The sequence below is a fragment of the Pan troglodytes genome, chromosome 20 (genome assembly GCF_028858775.2).
Source record: "Pan troglodytes isolate AG18354 chromosome 20, NHGRI_mPanTro3-v2.0_pri, whole genome shotgun sequence".
NCBI classification, from domain to species: domain Eukaryota; kingdom Metazoa; phylum Chordata; class Mammalia; order Primates; family Hominidae; genus Pan; species Pan troglodytes.
This window is the reverse complement of record NC_072418.2, coordinates 57,085,953-57,111,884: the sequence shown is the minus strand read 5'-3', so window position 1 is coordinate 57,111,884 and position 25,932 is coordinate 57,085,953. Positions and strand designations below refer to the sequence as shown.

The following is a 25,932-nucleotide window of genomic DNA, read 5'->3' as shown; positions in this document are numbered from 1 at the left end:
GAGAGCTCACCCATATACCTACAGTCCTTTCTATTTCAGAGGCAATGCAATGATTACTTCTGCTTCAGTGTTATGGCACAGGTCAAATGAAATTCTGACACTGTTATCCTAGCATATCCACAAAAGACAAACCTATTAATGTCTGATGTGAGAGATAACACGGCTCACCTAAAAATCTAAGTACAACGTAAGAAAAATGTTAACAGAACTATGCAGCTTCGATGGAAGAATTCTTTTTTTTTTTTTTTTTTTTTGGACAGAGTTTTGCTATTGTCACCCAGGCTGGAGTGCAATGGCAGGATCTCAGCTCACTGCTACTTCCGCGTCCCGGGTTCAAGCGATTCTCCTGCCTCTGCCTCCCAAGTAACTGGACTACAGGTGTGCACCACCATGCCCGGATAACTTTTCTATTTTTACTAGAGATGGGGTTTCAGCATGTTAGTCAGGCTGGTCTTGAACTCCTGATCTCAGGTGATCTGCCCCCTTGGCCTCCCAAAGTGCTGGGATTACAGGTGTAAGGCACTGTACCCGGCTGATGGAAGAATTCTTAAGTGACTCGTCCTAATTTCTGCCAGTCCACGCACTCCTTGGCTTGGGGCAGCATCGCGCCAATTTCTGCCTCCATCTTCTCAATGCTTACGTCTACCTGGGTGCCTCTGTCTTCACACCCATTCTTCTGTGTGTGTCTCTTCTCTTCTTCAGATTATGATATCACTCAGATCAGATTAGGACTCATCCTAATTCGTTATGATCCCTTGATCATAACTTAAATGCATTTGCAAAGACTCTATTTCCAACTATGTTCACATTTATAGCTAATGGGTCTCAGAAGTTTAACATGTACATTAAGGGAACAAGTCAATTTATTTTTTAAAAAATGCTTATAGAAATACATTTAACCAAATACAAAAATTAGGTGGGCGTGGTGGCGCATGCCTGTAATCCCAGCTACTCGGGAGGCTGAGGCAGGAGAATTGCTTGAACCTGGGAGGCGGAGGTTGCAGTGAGCTGAGATCGTGCCATTGCACTCCAGCCTGGGCAACAGAGTGAGACTCAGTCTCAAAAAAAAAAAAAAAAGGAAAAGAAATACATCTAACCAAAGAGATGCAATACGTATACACTGATAATTTAAAAATACTGCTCAAAGAAATAACAAAAGACCTAAATGAGGAAAAAGCCTCCCCAGTATCATAAATCAAAAGGCTTAAGATTAGTTCTGTCCCTCTAGAGAACCTTGACTAACACACTCATCCCTTTTTTGTGTTAGGGGGCCTCTCACTCACTCACCCCCTCCTCTTGTTAGGAGGCTCTCCTGGCTCTGGGCTTTTATCCTCTGTGCTTTCCATGTCCCCATGGTTCTCTGGTGAGCCTCGGGGTGCTCTGTGAGGAGATCCACTGGTGTTTTGGTATTTACTCACCATTTTGATTCCTCTTAAGGACAGAGGCACATGCCAGCTGTTCCCATTCACCCAACTTGAGCCCCTGGTCATTTTTTCCACCACTTTTTACTCGGGAAATCCAGTCCCAATGTGCTTGTCATTCGAGAATAATTTCCACTTTTAAAGAGTTTTAAAATTACTCTTTATTTATTCTAGATATCTTTCATTCTACCATGGTCAAGATATTAATTTTATTTATAAATTTGTGCACGGTGTTCTTTGTTCATTTCTGTAAAAATGTCAACTGTTTTCTTTGCAAGTTTTACTGACTAACATTATCCTTATTTCTTTCATTCTGAAAGTGTGATCCATAGAGAGATAGCTGTTTACCCTTCTCATTCTATTTCTTGTGTGCATTAATTATGTTTTCCATTTTTCATTTCTAAAGTTGCTCTGATGACTTCTGAAAATTTTAATAAACATTCTACACCAATATAATATTTATCATTTTAGCTGTGTCTTGTTCTGGATGAAATTATTTCTAAATGTGTTAATATAATTTACGATTTTTCACCTCAAAATATCTTTCTAATTCATTTCTAGAATTGCCTGTTTTTTCTCTAATAGACTGTTTGATTTTTATTCCTCTTGGGTGACTTTTCTCTTACCCAGTTGATCTTCCATTCAGGGTTTCTCCCAGGACCGACTCAGGAATGGAAACTGAGGAAGGGCATTGCTGTGGCCACTCGTGACCTGCAGTGTCCACGCTCCCAAGCTTAGAATCAGCTCTGTGTTGTGCCCAGTATGGCAGGGCTCATGTGAGCCTCACACACATGTGTGAGAGATGCCCGGTCCAGCAATGATAAAGCGAGTCTGTGTCATGCCCACCCGGGAAGGTGGCTCAGTGGTGAGTGTGGCCCGGGTCACTGAGTGGAGCTATCCCAGGGTCTGTCCACAAACACAGAAGAGGGGGAGCCAGTATCTCTAGGGTCCAACGGTCTCCTCCACTTCTTTCTTTGTTCTGAGAGAGAGACAAAGTGCCATGACTGCTCTGTGGGCTGGACAGATGCATGTTTCCACCTGCAGGCTGGAACCCAAGCTGAGGTCTTGAGCATTCCCAGGTACTCATAAAGTACTTTAGGTTTTTTCCAGAAAACACTGAAAAATTAACTCTTTTGCTAAAGATGTGGAAACAAGCCTTGCCCTGAACCAAATTCCTGAAACTCTCAGGTTAAACTTTGTAACCCAATCCCTTCACTCTAGACACCCAGTAGGAAATTCACATGTGCAAGGATGAGATGACTTTGGTCAAACTGAGACCCTGGGCCAGAAAGACCTGAAGGAGAGGAGGCTCGTGTTGCCAGGTCTCAGATAAGGACTGTTGCTAAGTTTAAAAACTTTTTAAAAACCCCACAAGAAACTTTTCCATGTCCTTCATCCATCTCCTGCTTTGACAAGGTGTATCACTAGATATTCTTCAGGACGTTAGGAATTCAGATAAGATGCTCTCGAGAGAACACTTGCCCAGCAACGGCACCTCCTGCAATGGACTGACAGCAACTCTGGCTTTGAACCTCTGGAACCAGGGAACTCTGTTTCTAAGCAGCTCTATCAGCTGCTTTGGTACATCAGGTTTTGGTACATGTAGGGAATACTGAAACGAATTCCCTGTGTATCCCAAGAAACAACTCTACTGAGACATCATATTCTCTAGGGGTTTATTTTTGTTTTTATTTTAGGTTAGAGCCTTGGGTAGAACACCCAGTGTCTCCTTGTCCATCTGAAGAACATGCTGCTATGTGGAAGCACATCCTTGAGATCCACAGACACTGGGCAAGGAGACAAGGATGTCCCACTATATGGAAGTCCCCCTAATAAATGCTCTATGAACACCCTGGTGTTTAGTGCTTCTTTCTTTGGAATTCCAGCAGGTCTGGATGGTTTGGTGCACTCCCTTGAGGGAATTCCCCTGGGCTGCTTGGGGTCCACTTCAGCCTCAGGTGTAGCTGGAGGACGCAGCCTCCCACCTTGGTCTGGAGCCCTGAGCCTCTCACTGTTATTGCACATCCTGAGATTCCTCTCCCGGCTCCACTCAGTGGTGGAAACCTCCACCCTAATGAGCCCTTGATGGTCCCGGGACCCTGTGGCATCTCACCTCTGGCCTCTGTTCTTTCTTGTGGATCCATGTACACTTGGGAAATTTCACACCCCTTTTACTGCTCATGACCTTGATGCTCTGGGTATTTCAGAAATGCTACACATATATTTCTCCATTACGGTCAGATGTGACATCTTGAGTGGACTCATCAATCACCTACAGAATGTGGAGTCCAACACCAAGATCCTCTCACGTCCCAAAGCCTCAGGTCTTACCCTGGTCTGGAAATCAAGCACAAATGAGCCCCTCCCAATGTCCCAGGCACCACTGACCCCACAACCACTGTGACCAGTGGGATTTGTGACAACAATCTGCAAAGGAAGAAACTGAGGCTCAGAGATGGGACATTACAAACCAAGGTCACGTAGGCAGTAGATGATAACCAGTCATCAAATAAATATCAACTCCCTCCCTAACTCCTCAAATCAAAGCTCAAACATAAGTCATTGTTCCCAAAATGTTGACCAGGAATTGAGGTGCAGAGGGACGGCTAAGGACGCAAGGGGCACCGAGGAGGCAGGAAAGACTCAGAGGTTTGTTCCCGGGGGGAGCGAGTGGACGCTGTAGCAAAAACATTTAAAAAGGGGAAGTTAAGAGGGGACTATTTGGTTGAAAGAAAACCCACAATCCAGTGTCAAGAAAGAAGTCAACTTTTCTTCCCCTATTTCCCTGCATTTCTCCTCTGTGCTCACTGCCACACGCAGCTCAGCCTGGACGGCACAGCCAGATGTGAGATGCTTCTCTGCTGATCTGAGTCTGCCTGCAGCATGGACCTGGGTCTTCCCTGAAGCATCTCCAGGGCTGGAGGGACAACTGCCATGGTAAGGACCCCACAGCGCTGAGCTGATGGACGGGCTGAAGGAGGGAGGGTGACCTTGGGGGAGGCTGTGAGAAGGAAGGGGAAGCCTCCACTACCCTCATCTGGAAGGGCAGACCCCGGAAGCACAAGTTCTATTTGCTGCTACATCCCGGCTTTCAGTGAGACAAGGAGAAACCAGACAGACAGTGGCTGGGGGTCAGGAAAGACCCCATTACAGTCTGAAATGTCTGCAGAGGGCCTGGTGCCTGCCCCAACCTCAGCCCTAAAACAATGAGAGCTAGGCTCCTGGGAGGGTAGTTCTGCTTCCTGTGTGGCTGCAGATGACAACACCCCATGAGAAGAAGGACCCAGCCTCCGAGTGTCCACACAGGGTGGGAAGGAGGGAAGGCTATTTCTCTCTGTGTGTCTCTGTCCTGCCAGCACCCAGGGCTCATCCATGCACAGAGCAAGGCAGTGGGAGGAGACGCCATGACCCCCATCCTCACGGTCCTGATCTGTCTCGGTGAGATTTGAAGAGGGAGGGGAGCTTCTAACCTAGCAGGGACCTCACCCCACAGCCAAACTCTAGTCCCTAAGGAGACTCCAGGGGCTCACAAAGATCCCAGGGAGGGGAGGACCTGCCCAGGCTTCAGGGGACAAATCCCTCACAGGGAACTCTCTTCCAGGGCTGAGTCTGGGCCCCAGGACCCACGTGCAGGCAGGTGAGTCTGTCCCCAGCTGTCCCAGGTCCCCCCTCCTCACGGGGGACCAGTGGCCACCCCTGTGCAGCTGGGGATGGGGAATAGCAGTTCTGGGCTGACTGATGGGGGCATCTGGAGGGTCCTGGGCTGAGAGCAGAGAACTGTTGGGTAGGAAATGACTTCGAATCCTACCTTTGATTTCCTTCCAGGGACCCTCCCCAAGCCCACCCTCAGGGCTGAGCCAGACTCTGTGATCACCCAGGGGAGTCCCGTGACCCTCAGGTGTCAGGGGAGCCTTGAAGCCCAGGAGAACCATCTATATAGGGAGAAAAAATCAGCATCCTGGATTAAACGGATACAACCACAGCTTGTGAAGAAGGGCCAGTTCCCCATCCCATCCATCACCTGGGAACACGCAGGGCGGTATCGCTGTCAGTATTACAGCCGCTCTCAGTGGTCAGAGCCCAGTGATCCCCTGGAGCTGGTGGTGACAGGTGAGAGGACACTCAGGGCTCCCAGCCCCAGGCTCTGCCCTCAGGAAGGGGGTCGGCTCTCAGGGGCATCTCCACTCTCACAGCCCAGCCCTGGGGATGATGTGGGAGGTGGGAGCCCCATTTAACACGGTGCCTCCTTCTCTCCTAGGAGCCTACAGCAAACCTACCCTCTCAGCCCTGCCCAGCCCTGTGGTGACCTCAGGAGGGAACGTGACCCTCCAGTGTGGCTCACAGCTGGCATTTGGTGGCTTCACTCTGTGTAAGGAAGGAGAAGATGAACACCCACAATGCGTGAACTCCCAGTCCCATACCCTTGGGTGGTCCTGGGCCATCTTCTCCGTGGGCCCCGTGAGCCCGAGTCGCAGGTGGTCGTACAGGTGCTATGGTTATGACTGGAGCTCTCCCTATGTGTGGTCTCTACCCAGTGGTCTCCTGGAGCTCCTGGTCCCAGGTGAGAAATTCACAGCATTGCCTGGAGTTCCCTGAGTCTCCCTGAGTCTCCAGGCAGGTGGGGAGCAGACGGGTATCAGGGTAGCTCCAGGTGGGATGATGTTGGGGCGAGAGGGCTCAGGGCTCCTGGGGCCAGAGACACAGGAAGATCAGCAGTGGTGAGGCCCCGGGGGAGAGGGAGGGTTTGTGGGGAAGCCTGAGAGTCGGCTCCTGGAAACCATGACCACCTTTTCCCAGGTGTTTCTAAGAAGCCATCACTCTCAGTGCAGCCAGGTCCTGTCGTGGCCCCTGGAGAGATCCTGACCCTCCAGTGTGGCTCTGATGTCGGCTACGACAGATTTGTTCTGTATAAGGAGGGAGAACGTGACTTCCTCCAGCTCCCTGGCCGGCAGCCCCAGGCTGGGCTCTCCCAGGCCAACTTCACCCTGGGCCCTGTGAGCCGCTCCCACGGGGGCCAGTACAGATGCTGCGGTGCACACAACCTCTCCTCCGAGTGGTCGGCCCCCAGTGACCCCCTGGACATCCTGATCACAGGTGAGGAGCCCAGCGGGTTCAGTCAGGGACCCAGGCTCTGCACAGGCCCTGCTGGGGGAGCCCAGGTGGTGATGGCCAGGATGAGGGGTGGGGGTCTCAAAGGAGGGAGAGACAGACAGAGACAGGGGTGGGCGGGGACAGGGAGACTGAGAGAAAACAGAGACAGAGAGACTGAGGGTCCCAGGGAGAGGCCTGGTGGGGAGGTCTCAGCTCAGAACAAGGTGGGGCAGCCCCTCACCCAACCTTCTTCTCTCCAGGACAGATCCATGCCAGACCCTCCCTCTCGGTGCAGCCGGGCCCCACAGTGGCCTCAGGAGAGAACGTGACCCTGCTGTGTCAGTCACAGGGATGGATGCACACTTTCCTTCTGACCAAGGAGGGAGCAGCTGATGCCCCGCTGCGTCTAGGCTCCACTTACAGAGCTCAACAGTACCAGGCTGAATTTCCCATGAGTCCTGTGACCTCAGCCCACGCGGGGACCTACAGGTGCTACGGCTCACGCAGCTCCAACCCCTACCTGCTGACTCACCCCAGTGAGTCCCTGGAGCTCGTGGTCTCAGGTGGGGGCCCTGACCCTGTCCTCTCTGAGCTCAAAGGCTCAGCTCAGGCCCTGCCCCAGGAGAGCTCTGGTCTGGGATGGAGTGAGCGGGGGTCTGAGCGGGGCTCAGCCAGAGGGGGACTCACCCTCAGAGGGAAGGAGGACAACAGGCCCTCCCAGGCCTGCCCACACTCAGCAGCATCACCGGCATCATGAACAGGAGAGGTGGGTGGAGGGAGGGACCTGGGGAGGCCAAGGGCCCATGTAGAGAAATTTGGTTTGAGGGGGATTTTTCAGGGAAGCCCAAGCTCCTCAGCCACCTCTCATTCTTTTTTTTTTTTTTTTTTTTGAGACGGAATCTCGCTCTGTCGCCCAGGCTGGAGTGCAGTGGCACGATCTCGGCTCACTGCAAGCTCCGCCTCCGGGGTTCACGCCATTCTCCCACCTCAGCCTCCCGAGTAGCTGGGACTACAGGCGCCTGCCACCATGCCCGGCTAATTTTTGTATTTTTAGTAGAGAGGGGGTTTCACCGTGGTAGTCAGGATGGTCTCGAACTCCTGACCTCGTGATCCGCCCGCCTCGGCCTCCCAAAGTGCTGGGATCACAGGCGTGAGCCACCGCGCGCGGCCAAGCCTCCTGTCATTCTTGTACCCAGGACCCTCCATGGTTCCCAGCACCCCACCCACCGGTCCCATCCCCACACCTGGTGAGTCCCTGAGGCCTCTGGGCTTGGAGGGAGCACAGCCTCCTCCAGGGCAGCTTGGAGTCTCTCGGAGGATCCCATTCCCTTCGGGGATTCAAGCATGAGCTTCCATCCAGGGAGCCGGGCAGAGCCAGAGGAGGGGCCACAGGCTCCCTGGGGCTCTGAGGCTGGGCTGGTGAGGGGCGGGGGGTCGAGGCAGAGGGAGATGTTGAGGCCCAGGCTGTGGGAGGAGCAGCCGGGCTGACGTGGGGAGCAGGGCAGCCCCAGCCCTCACCTCCCTATCCTGACCCAGCAGGCCCTGAGGACCAGCCCCTCACCCCCACCGGGTCGGATCCCCAGAGTGGTGAGTGAGGGGCTCTGAGTGGGAGGTGGGCGGGGTCCAGGGGAGGCAGGGGTGGGTTCTGTCCTAGGTTCAGGCCTCTCTGGAGGTGGCGATGTGGACAGGCCCCTCCCCTGCCTGGGCCTCAGTTTCTCCAAGTGTAAAGGCGAGAGGCCTGCGGGTGGGAAAGTTCCTTTCAGCTCTCACTCCCAGCTGTGCCCTCCTGGGAGAGGAGGCCCCTCAGGGAACCTCCCAGACCCGATTCCAGTGGGGGCCTGTCCTGTCCCACCTGCAGCAGAGACGGTGACCTGGGGCAGGGGAGGGGAGCAGAGTCATGGTTCAAGACAGTCAGGCTCTTTCCCTGCAGCTCCGGGACTCGGCTCTGGTGCAGGAACAAGGGCTGCAGGTCAGACTCCCGGGTTCCCTTCCCAGCTCTGCCGCTTCCTGGCTGGGGGCCCAGGGCAGGCGATTCCCCTCTCTGAGCGTCAGTTTTTCATCTGTACAGCGGGTGGGGTGGATGTTTCTGTGCTGCACGACTGTTGTGGGGGTTGGAGGTGGTGAATAGAAGGTCCAGCAGTCACCTGCACACAGTAGGCGCTCATTTCAATGACATCACCCCCATCCCTGACATCATCGTGCTCAAGGTCTGGGAAGGCACCTGGGGGTTGTGATCGGCATCTTGGTGGCCGTCGTCCTCCTGCTCCTCCTCCTCCTCCTCCTGTTCCTCGTCCTCCGACACCGACGTCAGGGCAAACGCTGGACATCGAGTGAGTAGGGAATGGGGGGACCCTGAGGGCCGACCGAGGGTGGGCTCAGGGCACAGCCAAAGAGAATCCAAACCTCTGGGCAAATGCAGCTTTGAGAAACTGTTCCAGCATTTCTCACCAGGTGAATGGAGAAAGCACTTAATGTCAGTCCCATCTACAAATGTAAAGTGTCCTCCGGGCTCAGTCCCATCTACAAATGTAAAGTGTCCTTTGGGCTCTGTCCATCTCATGAGGTATTTGGAACATGGAGGCAGGAGTGTTTTCAGGTTTCCTTCCTTACCTTTGAGCTGTGTGTGCGGGGCAGGGGGCTCCAATGTTCCCAGGGCTGAGGCTCTGTCCTTCTTCCCCCAGCCCAGAGAAAGGCTGATTTCCAGCATCCTGCAGGGGCTGTGGGGCCAGAGCCCACAGACAGAGGCCTGCAGAGGAGGTAATTCTGCCCAAAGACCCCAGACTCCCACCCGCCCCTGGCCCATTCACTGCCCCTAAAGCTCCCGTTCCTCCCCCAGGTCCAGCCCAGCTGCCGATGCCCAGGAAGAAAACCTCTGTGAGTGAGAGGAAGAGGTGACCAGCCAGGAGGGAGATGGGGACCCCGAAGTTTCCGTAGCAATGGGGAAAGCGGCACCGGCTGGAAAGGGTTTGGGGCTCAGGGTGAGATGATCTCACCCCACACTGTGGGACCTCAGGGACATTGCAGCCCCTCCCTGCATCTCAGTGGCCCCATCTGGGAGCTGAGCAGGGGCTGGCAGGACTCAGAGGTCCCAGGGAACCTTCCCAAGAGACGAACCCCTTGCTCTGCCCCAGCAGATGCTGCCGTGAAGGACACACAGCCTGAGGACGGGGTGGAGATGGACACTCAGGTGAGACCCTGCCCCCGTCCCGGGCACCAAAGGCCTCCTGGTGCCAGATCTAATCCTGCAGGACTTCTCTGTCCTCTTTCCCCCGGCTCTCAGCATCATCACGGTGGACCCCTCCTTGTCCAGCATGCTGCCTCCCGCCTGCTGCGACCTCACTCTCTCCTGCTGTCCTGGGACCTCGTGGGCCTCCTCCCGGGTCCCTTCCTGCTCCTCATCCTCTGTTTGGCCCTCTGGTTGTTAGAGCGCTCCCCAGGCCTCAGGAGGATGAGGAATAAATGAACCACCCCGGTCCCCTGGGCTCCCCTTCATTCATTCATCCAGCGAGTGTTCCCAGGGAGCTCACTGTGGATGGGGCTCCCCGTGGGAGCTGCAGACACAGCAGGGAGCAAAGCCGCCCCCGCCTCCTGAGCTCACCTCATGGTGGGAGACAAAATGCAAATGAATGCAGTGTGTCCAGGAGTGCAACGTGCTGTAAGGAACATAAACCAGGGAAAGGGCAGAGAGTGTGGGGCAGTGGGGCCAGTCTGAATGGAAGGGGAGGGCTGTCTGCTCAGCTGTCATCTGAGAAACCTGGATGGAGGGGGCCACACGATCCTCTAATGGACGAGCCCCTGCAGGCAGAGGAAACAACCGTGCAAAGGCCCCGAGGCAGCAGCGAGCTCTTGCAGGAAGGCCCGTGAGGCTGCAGCCAAATGGGCAAGGTCAGAGTGAGGAGCAGAGGCCAGAACCACAGGGAGGGAGCGGCCAGACCCTCCACGGCCTTAGGGCGTCCCTGAGATTCCATCAGGAAAGGGATGTAATCGGATCACCCCGGGAACAGTGAGGAAAATTGACTCCAGGAGGTCAGGGGGATTCAAGGACACCCCCCACCACTGTCTCTCTCCAGCAGAGCCCACACGATGAAGACCCCCAGGCAGTGACGTATGCCCCGGCGAAACACTCCAGACCTAGGAGAGAAATGGCCTCTCCTCCCTCCCCACTGTCCGAGGAATTCCTGGACACAAAGGACACACAGGCGGAAGAGGACAGGCAGATGGACACTCAGGTGAGTCCTTTCCTCTCCAGGCCCCCAGGCCTCCCCCACCCCCACCACGTTCCTTCACTCTCACTCTCCCCCATTGCAGGCTGCTGCATCTGAAGCCTCCCAGGATGTGACCTACGCCCAGCTGCACAGCTTGACCCTCAGACGGGAGGCAACTGAGCCTCCTCCATCCCAGGAAGGGCCCTCTCCAGCTGAGCCCAGCATCTACGCCACCCTGGCCATCCACTAGCCCAGAGGGTAGGCAGACTCCACACTCAGTAGAAGGAGACTCAGGACTGCTGAAGGCACGGGAGCTGCCCCCAGTGGACACCAGTGAACCCCAGCCAGCCTGGACCCCTAACAAAGACCATGAGGAGATGCTGGGAACTTTGGGACTCACTTGCTTCTGCGGTCGAAATAACTAATATCCCTACATTTTTTAATTAAAGCAACAGACTTCTCAATAATCGATGAGTTAACTGAGAAAACTAAAATCAGAAGTAAGAATGTGCTTTAAACTGAATCACAATATAAATATTACACATCACACAATGAAATTGAAAAACTACAAACCACAAATGAAAAAAGTAGAAAAGAAAAAAAAAAAAAACTAGGAAATGAATGACGTTGGCTTTCGTATAAGGAATTTAGAAAAAGAATAAGCAATTATTCCAAATGAAGGTGTAAGAAAGGGAATAAGAAGAAGAGTTGCTAACGAGGAAAAACCAAAAACTTGAAAATTCAACAAAGCCAATGAAGCTCATTCTTGAAAATATTAATTACAGTCATAAATCCTAACTACATTGAGCAAGAGAAAGAAAGAGCAGGCACGCATTTCCATATGGGAGTGAGCCAGCAGACAGCCCAGCAGATCCTACACACATTTTCACAAACTAACCCCAGAACAGGCTGCAAACCTATGCCAATATACTAGAAAATGCAGATTAAATAGATGAAATATTCAAAACTGGAGTTTACATAATGAACGTAAGAGTAATCAGAGAATCTGACTCATTTTAGATGTGTGTGTATGTGTGTGTATATATATATGTGTGTGTGTGTGTGTGTGTGTGTGAAAAACATTGACTGTAATAAAAATGTTCCCATTGTATCATCTCCAGTTCAGGAAGTTTCACTGGTGATTTCTTACAAATATTGACGCACTAATGAAACACACAAACACACCCAGAGCATCACAAATGTTTCTTGAGAATAGAAAAAGAGGCAATGTGCCCGGGTGCGGTGGCTCACGCCTGTAATCTCAACATCTAGGGAGGCAGAGGCGGCAGATTACTTGAGGCCGGGAGTTCAAGACCAGCCTGGCCAACAAGGCAAAACCCCATCTCTACTAAAAATACAAAAATTAGCTGGACATGGTGGCGCACACTGCAATCCCAGCTACTTGGGAGGCAGAGGCAGGAGGATCACTTGAATGAACCCGGGAGGTGGAGGTTGAAGTGAGCAAAAACAAACCCCCCACAATTCAGCCTAGGATATGTTTATTAAATTTACATTTGTCTTTTTGCTTAAGATTGCTTTGGTATTCGTCCTCTTTTTGGTTCCATATGAATTTTAGGATTTTTTTCTAATTCTGTGAAAAAAATGATGTTGATATTTTGATGGGAATTGCATTGAACCTAAATATTGCTTTGGGAAGTGTGATCATTTTCACAATATTGATTCTGCCAATCCATGAGCATGGGATATATTTCTACTTTGCTGTGTCATCTACGATTTCTTTCAGCAGCATTTTGTTGTTCTTCTTGTAGAGATCTTTCACCTCCTCGGTTAGGTATATTCTTAGATATTTTTAATTTTTGCAACTGATGTACAAGGGATCGAGTTTTGCAGCAACCTGGATGAGCTGGAGGTCATTATTCATGACACCACATCCAGCCAATTTTTGTATTTCTTGTAGAGATGAGGTTTTGCCATGTTGCCCAGGCTGGTCTTGAACTCCTGGGCCCAAGTGACCCGCCCACCTTGACCTCCCGAAGTGCTGGGACTGCAGGCATGAGCCACGGTGCCCGGCCCATCATAGCACTTTTGATCATTAGGATAATTCCTCCTCCTTGTCAGTTTTGGACACATGCTCCCCACATGCCTCATCTTCCAGAGAGGGTTTCCACCAGGGCTGTGCTGGGAGTTAAGCCTGGAAGAGGGGAGATGGTTCCACCTGCCAGTGCCACATGAGTCTGCTCAGGGCTGTAACCAGCAGGGAGGGTCCAGTGTGAGCCTCAGACTCACATGTGGGACAGACGCCCGTGTGTGACAATGCTCCAGTGAATCTGTTTCACACACATGGAGGAGGCGGCTCAGGGCTGACCATGGACCTGAGTCAATGAGCAGAGATATCCCAGTGCCATCCACAAACACAGGGGAGAAGGACCCACAACTTCTCACTTTCATCCAAAACCCCGACCCCTCCCTGTCTGTGAGGGCCCTGGGGTTCTCCTCTGTCTCATACAGAGGCAGAAACCTCCCCCTTAGTGACCCCCAGACTTTGCAAGTCACCAGCAGCCACTCGGCTCTGACCTCTTCTGCTTCTTAAGGTTTCCTGCCTATGACAGGAAGTCTCATTTCTCATTTTCTTCGTAGGACCGTGGCTACATATTTCAGACACATTATAAGTAGGTTTTCCCCATGTTAGGAGCAGATGTGGGCTGTTGAGCACATAAGTTACTCACCGTGACTGTGCAGTCCAACACCAGGATCCACTCATGTTTCAACCCCTCAAGTCTTAACCCGGTCTGGAAATGTACGATGACTGAGGCCCTCCCATGACCCAGGCACAACTGGTCCCCAAAACCACTCAGGAGGGGGGTTCATGACAACAAGTTCCAAATGAGGAAACCGAGGCTCAGAGATGGGACTTACTGCCCAAAGTCATGCAGACGGGGTGAAGGTGAGCAATTCAGAAAAAATTAACTCCCTATCCCACCCCCAAATCAGAGCTGAAGACAAGTACTTGTTCCCAAAACCTTGAAGGCAGACTGAGATGTAGGGGAATGCCCAAGGAAGCGGGGCTGGGGGTGGGAGGGACGCCGAGGAGGCAGGAATGACTCAGAGGTTACTTTTAAGGGAGGGGGACCTGAACACTATTAAAAAAATAGAAAGAAAAGAAAGAAGGGAAGTCTAAGAAGGAAACTGGAAGAAATAAAACCCATACTCCAAAGACAAAAGAAGAGTCAGCATTTCTTTATTTCTCCTTTTTTTCTCATTGCCAATTGCAGCTCAACTTGAATTTCACAGCCCGATGTGAGATACGTCTCTGCTGATCTGAGCCTGTCCTGCAGCATGGACCTGCAGCTTTCCTGAAGCATCTCCAGGGCTGGATGCCATGGTAAGGATCCCGCAATGCTGTGTTGATGGACAGGCTGAAGGAGGGAAGGGGACCCCACGGGGAGGCTCTGAGAAGAAGAACAAGCCCCCAGTCACCCTCACTTGGACAGGACAGACTCAGAAAGGTGCTGGGTCTATCGGCTCCTACGTCCTGACCCTTGATGAGATGAGGACAGATGAGGCAAATTGCAGAAAAGGGTCAGGGAGATACCATTTCTGTATGAAGTATCTGAAGACAGCCTGGTGCCTTACCCAGCCCCAGCCTTGGGGAAATGAAAGCCAGCCTCCTGGAGAGGTCAGTTCCCCTTCTTGTGGGGCTGATGACGGGACAATCTCATGATGGAGAACCCAGGCTCCCAGTAGATTTACTCCATCCAGGAACTGTGGCCTCGTCCATCTGCACAGCCGGGGGCTGTGGAGGAGACGCCATGACTCCCTCCCGCAAACCTCTGATCTGTCTTGATGAAATTGAAAGAGGGAGAGGGGAGACTGTAGCCTGGAAGGAATCCCGCCTCACAACTTGGTCCTGACTGAATAGAAGACCCCAGAGGCTCACAGAGATCCCAAGGTGGGGAGGATCTGCCCAGGGTTCAGGAGGCGAATCTCTCTCAGGAAGCTCCGTGACCCCCTCCCTAGGGTTGCTCCTGTGCCTCAGTGGGATTTGGAGAGGATGCCTTAGATTAGAGGGTATTGTGTCTTTCAGCAACAAAACCGTACAAAAAACACCTGGACATTTCACATCAGTGGATAAAGCATATCTTGTGCCAAATCAGGACCAAACTGCGGTGAAATTTCGGGTTCACACTACAGTTAATCACCTTTGAGGAAAGCATTCCAGGTTGGTGCCTATCTCTGTAATAAACGTCTCCATTCCTGGCTACAGGTAATGGATTAGAGTAACACTGGCCGAACAGACACTGTCTTCACCTGACGATTATACTGAAAAATAGCCATAAAATTGTTCCCTCCAAATCCAATTCCCTTTGTGACAATTCTCAAAAGAAGATATACGAACGGTCCACAAACATATGAAAAACATGTATGTGTATGTGCGTATATACACACACACAGCACGGAATACTACTCAGCCATAAAAAGGGACAAAATAATAGCATTCGCAGCAACCTAGATGCAGTTGGAGATCACTATTCTAAGTGAAGTAATTCAGAAATGGAAAACGAAACATCGTATGTTCTCATAAATGGGAGCTAAGCTATGAGGATGCAAAGGCATAAGAAGGATATAATGGACTCTGGGGACTCACAGGGAACAATGGGAGGGGGATGAGGGATAAAAGACTACACATTGGGTGCAGTGTACACTGCTGGAGTGATGAATGCACCAAAATCTCAAAAATCACCACTAAAGAGCTTATCCACGTAGCCAAACACCACCTGTTCCCCAAAAGCTATTGAATATTTTTAAAAAAACAATAAATAAAAATAAATTTACCGCATTAAAAACAACAACAAGGGCACATAGCAAAATGTTCTCATGCTCTATGCACGCTATAGCATGTAATTGCTCTCTGTTCCTTTACATGATTGAAGAATATTCCATTCTATGCCTATATCACATTTGGTTTACGCATTCACCAATTGATGGACATTTGGGTTGTTTTCACTATTTAGCTATCATGAATAATGACCAAAAAAGGACATATATTTGTTGGGGTTTTTTTTATTTTTAAAAGATTATAATTATTTATTTATTTATTTATTTACTGAGACAAAGTTTCACTCTGTCACCCAGGCTAGAGTGGAGCTGTGAGATCTTGGCTCACTGCAACCAGTTCAAGCAATTTTTGTGCCTCAGCCTTCTGAGTAGCTGGGATTACAGTTGTGCACCACCACAGGAGGCTATTTTTTTTTATTTTAGTAGAGACAGGGTTTCGCCGTGTAGGCCAGGCTGGTCTCGAACTCCTAGCCTCAAGCCTTCCACTCGCCTCAGCCTCCCAAAGTGTGGGATTAGAGGCATGAGCCACCACACCATGCCAAAAGGTTATAGTCATTTAAATTCGGGTTGCAACTGCATGCTTACAATTCTCTACATTTAGATTTAAAAACATTTTATTGATGGTCAATCTGGAACATAATTAATGCATCTTAATTAAGTTTCCACTGATGTATATAGAAGGCTAAAGGCTGAAGTTTTATTCACCTCTAGTAGAGTAACCAACCATAAAATCATTAGTTACTTTCAACTTCATAACTAATTGACATTTCCCAAATGAGCTGTCTTTAATCCTGATAGTTCTTTATTTTTAAAAATATATTTGCCACGGGATGCTGATTTGCAATGGGTGTCATAATGAGAATAACCAAAATTGGGTAAATGTGACAAAATATTGACAAAATGTTTCACACCCTTAAATTACACAACGTCAGTAATGAGGAGAAAGCATTGCAAAAGGAGACTACTGCAATGCTACTTACATTCTTGCAATAAAACCAGCAAAGCATCCACATCAAGAGAGTTCTCATCTCACTTCCAGCTTTTTCCCCTCAAGAACAATTTGAATCTCGTTGGCACCTAAAGTCTCATAGGTCAATAAAGCTTCTGCTAGATTCTTATGCTCCTCTGCATGACTTTTCAAGATACGTTTTGCTCATTTTTTTTTAAGGTTTGCATCATTCTTCTTTATTTTTCACTTGATTTTCCATTCAACATCACCAACAAATTTTTAGCGAAATGTAATAATTATATAATTAAACATCTTTCATGGATCACCCTATCCATCTCTACTATATAAATTTAAGATTCTAAATGTTTTAAAAATACTTCTTGATTATGGTTATTAACTGTTCACATGTCCGTTGGTAAATATTACTTATTCCTAGACTGAAACAGAGCTAAACATCAATACTATATCTAGTTTTCATTTGTATAGATACAGGACTGAGAAAATTTGTTCTTCTAAATAAATACTATGGATAGGGTAGGATGGTGTTTTGTTATAACCGTGTCATACAATTATTTGAATTTTGAATAAGTTTTGCTCATTTATATGAGTCCCTTAGAATGGTTCTTATTTCATGTTCAATAGCAGATTGAGTTTCTGGACTTAGTTTCCCTGTATCACTGTAGGTCATAACTCCAAGCTTTTCGCCAATTCCAAATTTGATAACCATCTGCTTTGCCATTTTAGTGGCATTAGCAAAATCACTGGAAGCACCTGTTGTAATATGGTCAGTTCCAAATATAAGCTCCTCTGCCACTCTTGCTCCCATACTAATGTCCATTTGTGCAAGCAGCTGGGCTCTGGTTTCATTCCATCTGTCATCATCAGGTAATGGGGACACAGGTCCAAATGTTGGCCCCTGTGGCATGATTGTAGCTTTGTTGATAGACGTTTCATCTTTTGTGTAATATGCCATAATGGCATGACCAGATTCATGATAAGTTGTGATGGATTTGTTTTTGTTATCAATTTCTGTGCTGCTTCTGTCAGGCCACATTACAATTTTGTCTTTGGAAAACTTCAGTTCCTTCATGGTAACCACTTCTTTTCCATCAATAGCTACAAAAGGACGTATATTTGGTGTGATTTTATGCACATGAAATATCCAGAATAGACAAAGCCATAGAAACTGAAAGTAGACTAGTGATTTCTTAAGGCTGAGGGAAGGGAAGAATTAGCACTGACTACTTAGGGGTTCTTTCTGAGGTAATGGAAATGCTGTGGGATGAGGTAGGGATGGTGATTGCACAGCATAGTGAAGACACTAAAATCCATTTATTTGTACACTAAAAAATGGTGCATTTCATATGGTGTGAGTTATGTCACATAACTAAGTAAGTAAATAAATAATTTATATCCCGGCTTCTGCCCAGGGTTTGGGAAGCTGGAAAGAGTTTCACTAGCTGGGTGCGGTGGCTCACACCTGTAATCCCAGCATTTTGGGAGGCTGAGGTGGGTGGATTGCCTGAGGTCAGGAGTTTGAGACGAGCCTGGAAAACATAGTGAAACCCTCTCTCTACTAAAAATACAAAAAAATAGCTGGGCATGGTGGCATATGCCTGTAATCCCAGCTACTGGGGAGGCTGAGGCAGGAGAATCACTTGAACCCAGGAGGCAGAGGTTGTAGTGAGCCAAGAACACGCCATTGCACTCCAGCCTGGGCAACAAAAGCGAAACTCCATCCCTCCCCCTCCCTCCCCCACTCCAAAAAAAGAGCTTCTCTGCAATCCTAACCATGAGTAAAACTCAGATCAACTCCATAATGTAGATTTCACCTGAGACCATCAGAAATCCGAGCTCTGGGAGCAACTGAGTAACCTGAATTCCAAGGAGGAGTAGGATGCCATGACAGGCTCTACAAAGGCAGAACACATGAGGGTGGGAGACTGCCATACAAGCTGGGAAGGAGGAATCAGATGATATTGTCATGAATTCCTCAAGAGTCAGTGTTTGCTGGCCTCCAAGAGGCAAGGATCTCTGGGAACTTAAGACAGAGAAGCACTTCACACTCACCCATGAGCTCTTTTCCGTGGGTCTCAACTGGGCATTCACAACATAGATTGGAAGTAAGGTGGAGACCCAAAATTTGTGATCAGACATGATTACCTTCCACAGTGTGTGGCCTGAAATCTCACCCCCTGCCCAGATACTTCTCCCATGTGTAGAAAAAGACTTAAGTCATTGAGAGAGGTTCAGCAAAACCAGCCAATCTCAGGCCCCAGGTAAAAACCCATTGTGGATATAAGAAGGTAGATTTAAAAGTCCCTCTGTCCCTAGGAGTACTGCAGAAAATTCCTGAAACCATAATCCCAGATATACAGATGTCAGGGAAGGGACAGGAAATTCCTGCCCAAGTCAACCAAAGCTACCAAGTACAATCCAGCTGCCAAGGGGAAGGAGGACACAAACACTGAGCAAGCCCCACCCTCAAGGCCCACTCATATAGAAATTGTCCAAGACTGAGGCTGGGTGAGGACAGGAGAAATTTCTACTCCCCACCATGAGCCTATCCCTGAGAAGCAAGCAAGAGCAGTCCACAGCTGGGGGAGGCACCAGGTGGAGTACAGAATTGATGCAGTGGAGTCCATCCAGCTGTGGGGTCAGCAGGCCCAATGCAAGCAGGAGGGGCCCATGAATGGGATAGCCATGGAGCAAGAAAGGAGGACATGCATGAACCCAACACCAGTGACTCCCTCTCACCAAGGACCACGTAGCCACCACTATAGCTGAAAGTCTCACCTGTGACCAGCAGAGAGGTCTGGATGTGATGCCTGGTAGTAACTTGATGCCATGGAACACATTCCACCCACGAGGGGGCAGCAAACCTTCCTTAGTCTGAAGGATGCTTGTGCTGAAAATGGGTTTGACGGAGCTCCTTGCAGGGGTCTGTGAGCACTCAGAATGTCTGACTTGTTTAAACGAAATAACCCATGACTTATTCTCAGAATGGGAATCCAGATGCCCACAAAATCCGTGGAGGGAATGAGAACATGGCCACGTGATATTCTGGGAATGACCTGAGATATGTACCATGCAGTGGTTTGGTTTTACTGGGACTGAAAGAACATTGAAATGGCCTCTTGAAATTGGATGTATTGAACAGTTTGTGAATGAGACTCTGCAGTTTGGGGGTTCTGTTACAGTAGCTGTAAATAAGCACACAGAAAGCTGTAGATGATATACATACAGATATAGCTATAAAGACAATAAATGGGCCGGGTGCGGTGGCTCATGCCTGTAATCCCAGCATTTTGGGAGGCCAGGGCAGGTGGATCACCTGAGTTCAGGAGTTCGAGACCAGCCCGATCAACATGGTGAAACGCCATCTCTATTAAAAATACAAAAATTAGCCGGGCGTGGTGCTGCTCGCCTGTAATCCCAGCTACTTGGGAGGCTGAGGCAGGAGAATCGCCTGAACCCGGGAGGCGGAGGTTGCAGTGAGCCGAGATTGCACCATTGCACTCCAGCCTGGGCAACAAGGGCAAAACTCCGTCAAAAAAATAAAAAATAATAAAAAATAAATAAAACAATAAATCATGGTATGTCTTTTGACAGGTAGAATGCATGGGCTTGGGAGTAAAGTGAGAGTTTAATGAACAGCATCTATCACTAACTTTACAGATGACACACTTGGGAGATGTGCACATCCTGTGACTGCACTTTTAGGTGACCCTGGGTTAGAAGATCTGCCTGGTAAGAAACCACTACCAGGGAACAACACAAAAATCACTCTGTACCTAAAATGATGATGTAGCTGGTTTTCCTTGGGTTTCCTCATTACAGTACATCAGCAGGTAAGGAGAAAGATATTATACTGGCCTGGGTAATTTTCTTTAACGATGAGGAGGAGGATTTGGTGAAGAGAGGGTGGTTGGGCAGCTTAGATAATTCACTGTGGCAGTGATGAATTCTCCATAGCTGGAGGTAACCATGACTGGGGTTGGGGTTTGCACTGTGTCTCCAAAAAGGTATGTTGACATCCTAACCTCCCGTAGCTGTGAATATGAACTTATTTGGAAATAGGATCTTTGCAGGTATAACTAGTTAAGATGTGGTCATGCTGGCTTCGGGCAGGATCTAAATCCAATATTGCTCACATCTTTATAAGACATGAAGAAGACACACAGAGAAGAATAGGATGCCATGTGAAGATGGAGGCAGAGATTAGAATGACAAGTCTGTAAACCAAGGAATGCCAAGAAATGCCAGCAAGGACCAAAGTCTAGGAAAAAGGCACAAAAGTGGCCGGGCGCGGTGGCTCATGCCTGTAATCCCAGCACTTTGGGAGGCCGAGGCGGGCAGATCATGAGGTCAGGAGATCGAGACCATCCTGGCTAACATGGTGAAACCCCGTCTCTACTAAAAATACAAAAAAATTATCCGGGTGTGGTGGCAGGCACCTGTAGTCCCAGCTACTGGGGAGGCTGAGGCAGGAGAATGGCATGAACCCGGGAGGCGGAGCTTGCAGTGAGCCGAGATCGCGCCGCTGCACTCCAGCCTGGGGGACAGAGCAAGACTCCGTTTCAAGAAAAAAGAAAGAAAGAAGGAAAAAGCACACAAGTTTCTTCTTCAGAGCCTCTAGAAAGAAGAAATTATATGAACATTTCGATTTTTTATTTCTGGCCTGCAGAACTCTGAGAGAATAAGTTTATCTTCTTTTTATTCAATACTTTGTGATAATTTGTTATATCAGCCTCCACGAAACTAACACAATGGGCAACTCCCACAAGAAAGCCTGAAACAGGCACAATAATCAGGTGCTCAGATGCCTCAAGGTTGAAATTTATGTTTATTTCATTGGGCCGATAGTTGAGACAAGTAGAGTTTCTCATGCGAACTCTGGCAGAAGGTAAGCAGAACCTAGAGAGGGTGATAGACAGCAAAGCTGGTAAATATAAAGGATGACCTCGGGGTCAATTACAACAGAGAACACTGTACTTTTCCCCATTCACACCCATATGCTTTGTTTGCCTCATTTGTAGATAAATGTGTCCAGCGTGTTGTTGCTTTGGCAGCACATATACCAAAATCGGAATGATACAGAGAAGATCAGCATGGCAGGTGCCCAAGGATATTAAAAAATTTCATGAAGCATTATATATATATATATTTTTTTTTTTAATGTGTCCAGCAAAGACCTGGAAGAAGTTATAGTGTGAAAAGACATGAACATGAAGTTCATGGGGCTATGAGCAGGGCAAAGTGTGGACTGCAACAGACAGGACAGACCCTGGTGATGCCCCATCGATGTTGCCTGGATCATGTCTTTTTTTTTTTTTTTTTGAGACAGGCAGAGTTTTGCTCTTGTTGCCCAGGCTAGAGTCCAGTTTTTGAGATGGAGTCTCACTCCGTCACCAGGCTGGAGTGCAGTGGCGCAATCTCGGCTCACTGCAACCTCCGTCTGCCGGGTTCAACTGATTCTCCTGCCTCAGCCTCCTGAGTAGCTGGGACTACGGGCGTGCACCACCACACTGGGCTAATTTTTGTATAATAGTGTGAGTTAATACTTAATAAACACTCGTATATATATATATATATATACACACACACACACATATATGGTGTATATACATATATATGTATGGTATATATATACACACATATATACACACACACATATATATACACACATGCATATATATACACACATATACGATTTTATATATATATATGTATATACACACACACACACCAGGCTAATTTTTGTATAATAGTGTGTTAATACTTAATAAACACCCATATAGATATGGTGTATATACATATATATGTATGGTATATATATGTAGGGTATATATATACACACATATATACACACACATATATATACACACAAACATATGTACACACACACATATATACGCACACATATATACACACACATATATACACACATATATGTACACACACATATATTTTTTGATATGTGTATATATATATACACCAGATATGATTATATATATACACACATATATATACACAGAAACATATATATACACATATATATACACAGAAACATATATATACACATATATATACACATATATACACACATATATACACACACATATACACACACATATATACACACACATATATAGACACACATATATACACACACATATATATACACACACATATACATATATATTTTTGATATGTATATATATACACCAGATACGATTTTACACACACACACACACACATATATACGCCGTTAGTTGTGTCCCTCTAGAGAACCCTAATACACAGCGTGTCACACTAGCGCAGGCACAGGCCATCACTCTTGTGAACACCCACGGCACCGTTTCCACTTCAGCTCGGTCCCTGAGGGTCAGGATGCATCTGCCACTGGGAAAGGTGGATCGAGTGGCTCTAGGCAGCTTGGCACGACAGGGTAGTGTAGAGCAACAGCTCAGCCTGGGGATGGCAGGCCACCAGGCAAGGCTGGCTCAGCGGTGACAATCCCTCAGCAGTGAAAGGATGCTGCGGCTACGTGTCCCCCAGAGACCCAGAAGTAGATCCCATTCCACAATGGCATAGTGCCAGAGCCGTGACGGCCGTGGACAGTGGGGCACAGTGTCAGTCTTTTCTCCTGGGTGAGTGCAGCTGTGTGGAATCTGGGTAGCTCCGTCAGCTGTGCTTAGTGTCTGTGAAAGGGAATCTCCAATGGTGAGATCTATAGGTGTCCAAAGTGTTGATGGAAGCTGCTAGATCTTTTTCTCAGCTTTTTCCAGCAAGGAGAAGTCCCTCTTTATTCCAAGCTGATCCTGACTGAGGGATGGGGTGATAGAGGTGCAGTGCTACTTTCATTTATTACGTGGCCATCCTGTGATTTTTAATGAAATGGCTAAAATGGCAGACATAGAATTCAGAATCTGGATGCCAAACTAAGATCACTGAGGTTCAGAAGAAAGTTGAAATCCAATCCAAGGGATCTAAGGAACCCAGTAAAATGACACCAGAGGTGGAAGATGAAATAGACATTTTAAGAAAGAAATAAACTGATTTTATAGAGCTGAAAAACTCATTACAAAAATTGCATAATATAATAAAAAGTAGTAACGGCAAAATAGACTAAGGTGAGAAGAGAATCTCAGAGCTCAAAGACTGCTTCTATGGCCAGGCGTGGTGGCTCACGCCTGTAATCCCAGCACTTCGGGAAGCTGAGGCGGGCGGATCAACTGAGGTCAGGAGTTCGAGACCAACCTGACCAACATGGTGAAACCCCATCTCTACTAAAAATACAAAATTTGCCGGACGTGGTGGTGCATACCTGTAATCCCAGTTACTAGGGAGGCTGAGGCAGGAGAATTGCTTGAACCCATGAGGTGGAGGTTGCAGTGAGTCAAGATTGTGCCATTGCACTCCAGCCTGGGCAACAAGAGCGAAACTCCATCTCAGAAAACAAAAATAAAAACAAAATTAAAAAAGACTGCTTCTGTGAATCAACGCAGTCAGACAAAAATAAAAAAATAGAATTTAAAAGAATGAACAAAACCTCTGAGAATTATGGGATTATGGAAAGAGACAAAACCTATGACCCATTGGCATCCCTGAGTAAGAAAGAAAGCAAGCAACTTGAAAAACATATTTGAGAATATTATCAATAAAAATTTCCCCAACCGCACTAGAGAGCCAACATTCACATTTAGGAAACTCAGAACACCCCAGTGAGATACTATACAACAAAACCATCCACAAACAACATACTCATCAACTTCTCCAAGATCAACGTGAAAGAAAATTATTCATGGCAGCTAGAGAGAATAGGCCAGTCATCCAAAAGACGTACCTCATCAGGCTAACAGTGAACCTTTCAGCATAACCCTAAAAGTCAGAAGATATTAAAGATATTAGGGTATATTTTCAGCATTCTTTTTTTTTTTGGAGACAGAGTCTCGCTCTGTCAACCAGGCTGGAGTCACCCAAGCAGCGACTGTGTGCTTGGGGAAGGGAGAAGGCAGGACTGAACTCAATGCTGCCCTGTCACACTGGAAAGCCACACTGGGCTGATTGCAACTGATGCCCGTTCATGGAGAAAGCATTTGATGAGCTCTACCCAAAGGGGAACTGCCCAGAAAATCAGTTGGAACTTGAGATTCAGCAAGTCCCACCTGAGACCTCAGGCTAAAGTGCTCTGGGTTTGTTTTTTTGTTTTGTTTTGGTTTTAGATGGAGTCTCGCTCTGTCATCCCAGGCTGGAGTGCAGTGGTGCAATCTCGGCTCACTGCAACCTCTGCCTCCCAGATTCAAGCGATTCTACTGCCTCAGCCTCCCAAGTAGCTGGGACTACAGGCACGTGCCACCATGCCCAGTTAATTTTTGTATTTTTAGTAGAGATGGGATTTGGCCATATTGGCCAGGCTGGTCTCAAACTCCTGACCTCGTGATCTGCCCGCCTCAGCCTCCCAAAGTGCTGAGATTACAGGTGTGAGTGACTGCGCCTGGTCTGGGGTCTTAAACAAGCTTGAAAGAGTCTAGGCCACAAGTACTGTGATTCCTGGGAAAATCCTAGTGCTGTGCTGAGTTTGGAGCCAGTGAATTTAGAGAAATCAGCAAATGTAGCTAAGGGTGTACTTGTTTCATCCCTCCCACTACCCAAGGCAGCACAACTTGTAGCAACAAAAGTGATTCCTTCCTTCTGATTGAAGAGAGGAGAGGGAAGAATAAAGAGGACTTTGTCTTTTATCTTGGATACCCACTCAGCCACAGTAAGATAGGGCAACAGGCAGAGTCCTGAGGTCCCCATCCCAGATGCTAGCTCCTGGACAACATTTTTCCACATACCCTAGGCCAGAAGGGAAATTGCTGCCTTGTGGGGAAGGATTTAGTCCTGGCAGAATTCATCACTTGCTAACTGAAGAGCTCTTGGGCCCTGAATAACCAGCAGCAATATACAGGTACTATGTCGTGGGCCTTAGGTGAGACTCTGAGACTTGCTGGCTTCAAGTGAGACTCAGCACCTTCCCAGCCATGTTGACTGTGGGGTGAGAAAAGTGGAAGAAAAAGTAAAAGGGACTTTGTATTGCACCTTAGGTACCAGGTCAATAACAGGGGATAGAGTGCCAAGTAGGCTCTCGGGTCCTCAATTCAAGGACTTTGCTCTTAGAGATCATTTCTGGACCTGCCCTGGGCCTGGGCAGAGCCCAGTGTCATGACGGATGAATAGCAGGCCAGGCAGCCTTCACCACAAGCTGACTGAAGATCCCTTAGGGCTTAAGAGAACACTGGCAGTTCTCCCTGTAAGCCTGTCGTGGCAGTGGTCATGGCGTGAGGCTCCTTTGCTTTGAGAAAGGGGAGGAATGAGTGGGAAGGACAGTATCTTGTGGCTTGAGTGCCAGGTCAGCTGCAGTGCAATAGAACGCCGGGTGGACTTCAAGGATTTTATTTATTTATTTATTTATTATTATTAT

The 25,932-nt window shown here is 48.3% G+C and overlaps 1 protein-coding gene, 1 non-coding gene and 1 pseudogene across 27 annotated transcripts; 2 read left to right on the top strand and 1 right to left on the bottom strand.

Annotated features, from left to right (window-relative positions):
- Positions 1-4,201: 4,201 nt before the first annotated feature.
- LILRB2 (leukocyte immunoglobulin-like receptor, subfamily B (with TM and ITIM domains), member 2) lies at positions 4,202-12,247 on the top strand. Of its 26 annotated transcripts, none has more exons than XM_054672389.2 (16): positions 4,209-4,358; positions 4,778-4,859; positions 5,023-5,058; positions 5,247-5,531; positions 5,680-5,982; positions 6,219-6,515; positions 6,773-7,075; positions 7,709-7,759; positions 8,049-8,099; positions 8,443-8,481; positions 8,720-8,842; positions 9,194-9,269; positions 9,349-9,386; positions 9,647-9,699; positions 10,586-10,741; positions 10,821-12,247. In XM_054672389.2, the coding sequence occupies exons 1-16, from the start codon at positions 4,356-4,358 to the stop codon at positions 10,965-10,967; spliced, it is 2,043 nt and encodes a 680-aa protein (XP_054528364.1). In that variant the 5' UTR covers positions 4,209-4,355; the 3' UTR covers positions 10,968-12,247.
- A 4,291-nt stretch (positions 12,248-16,538) lies between these two features.
- Positions 16,539-17,436, bottom strand: LOC101057783 (ATP-dependent zinc metalloprotease YME1L1-like; annotated as a pseudogene).
- Positions 17,437-21,523: 4,087 nt separating this feature from the next.
- Positions 21,524-21,626, top strand: LOC112206477 (U6 spliceosomal RNA). The gene has a single exon (XR_002940840.1). It is a non-coding gene; the product is annotated as a U6 spliceosomal RNA (small nuclear RNA).
- The last annotated feature ends 4,306 nt before the right edge of the window (positions 21,627-25,932 follow it).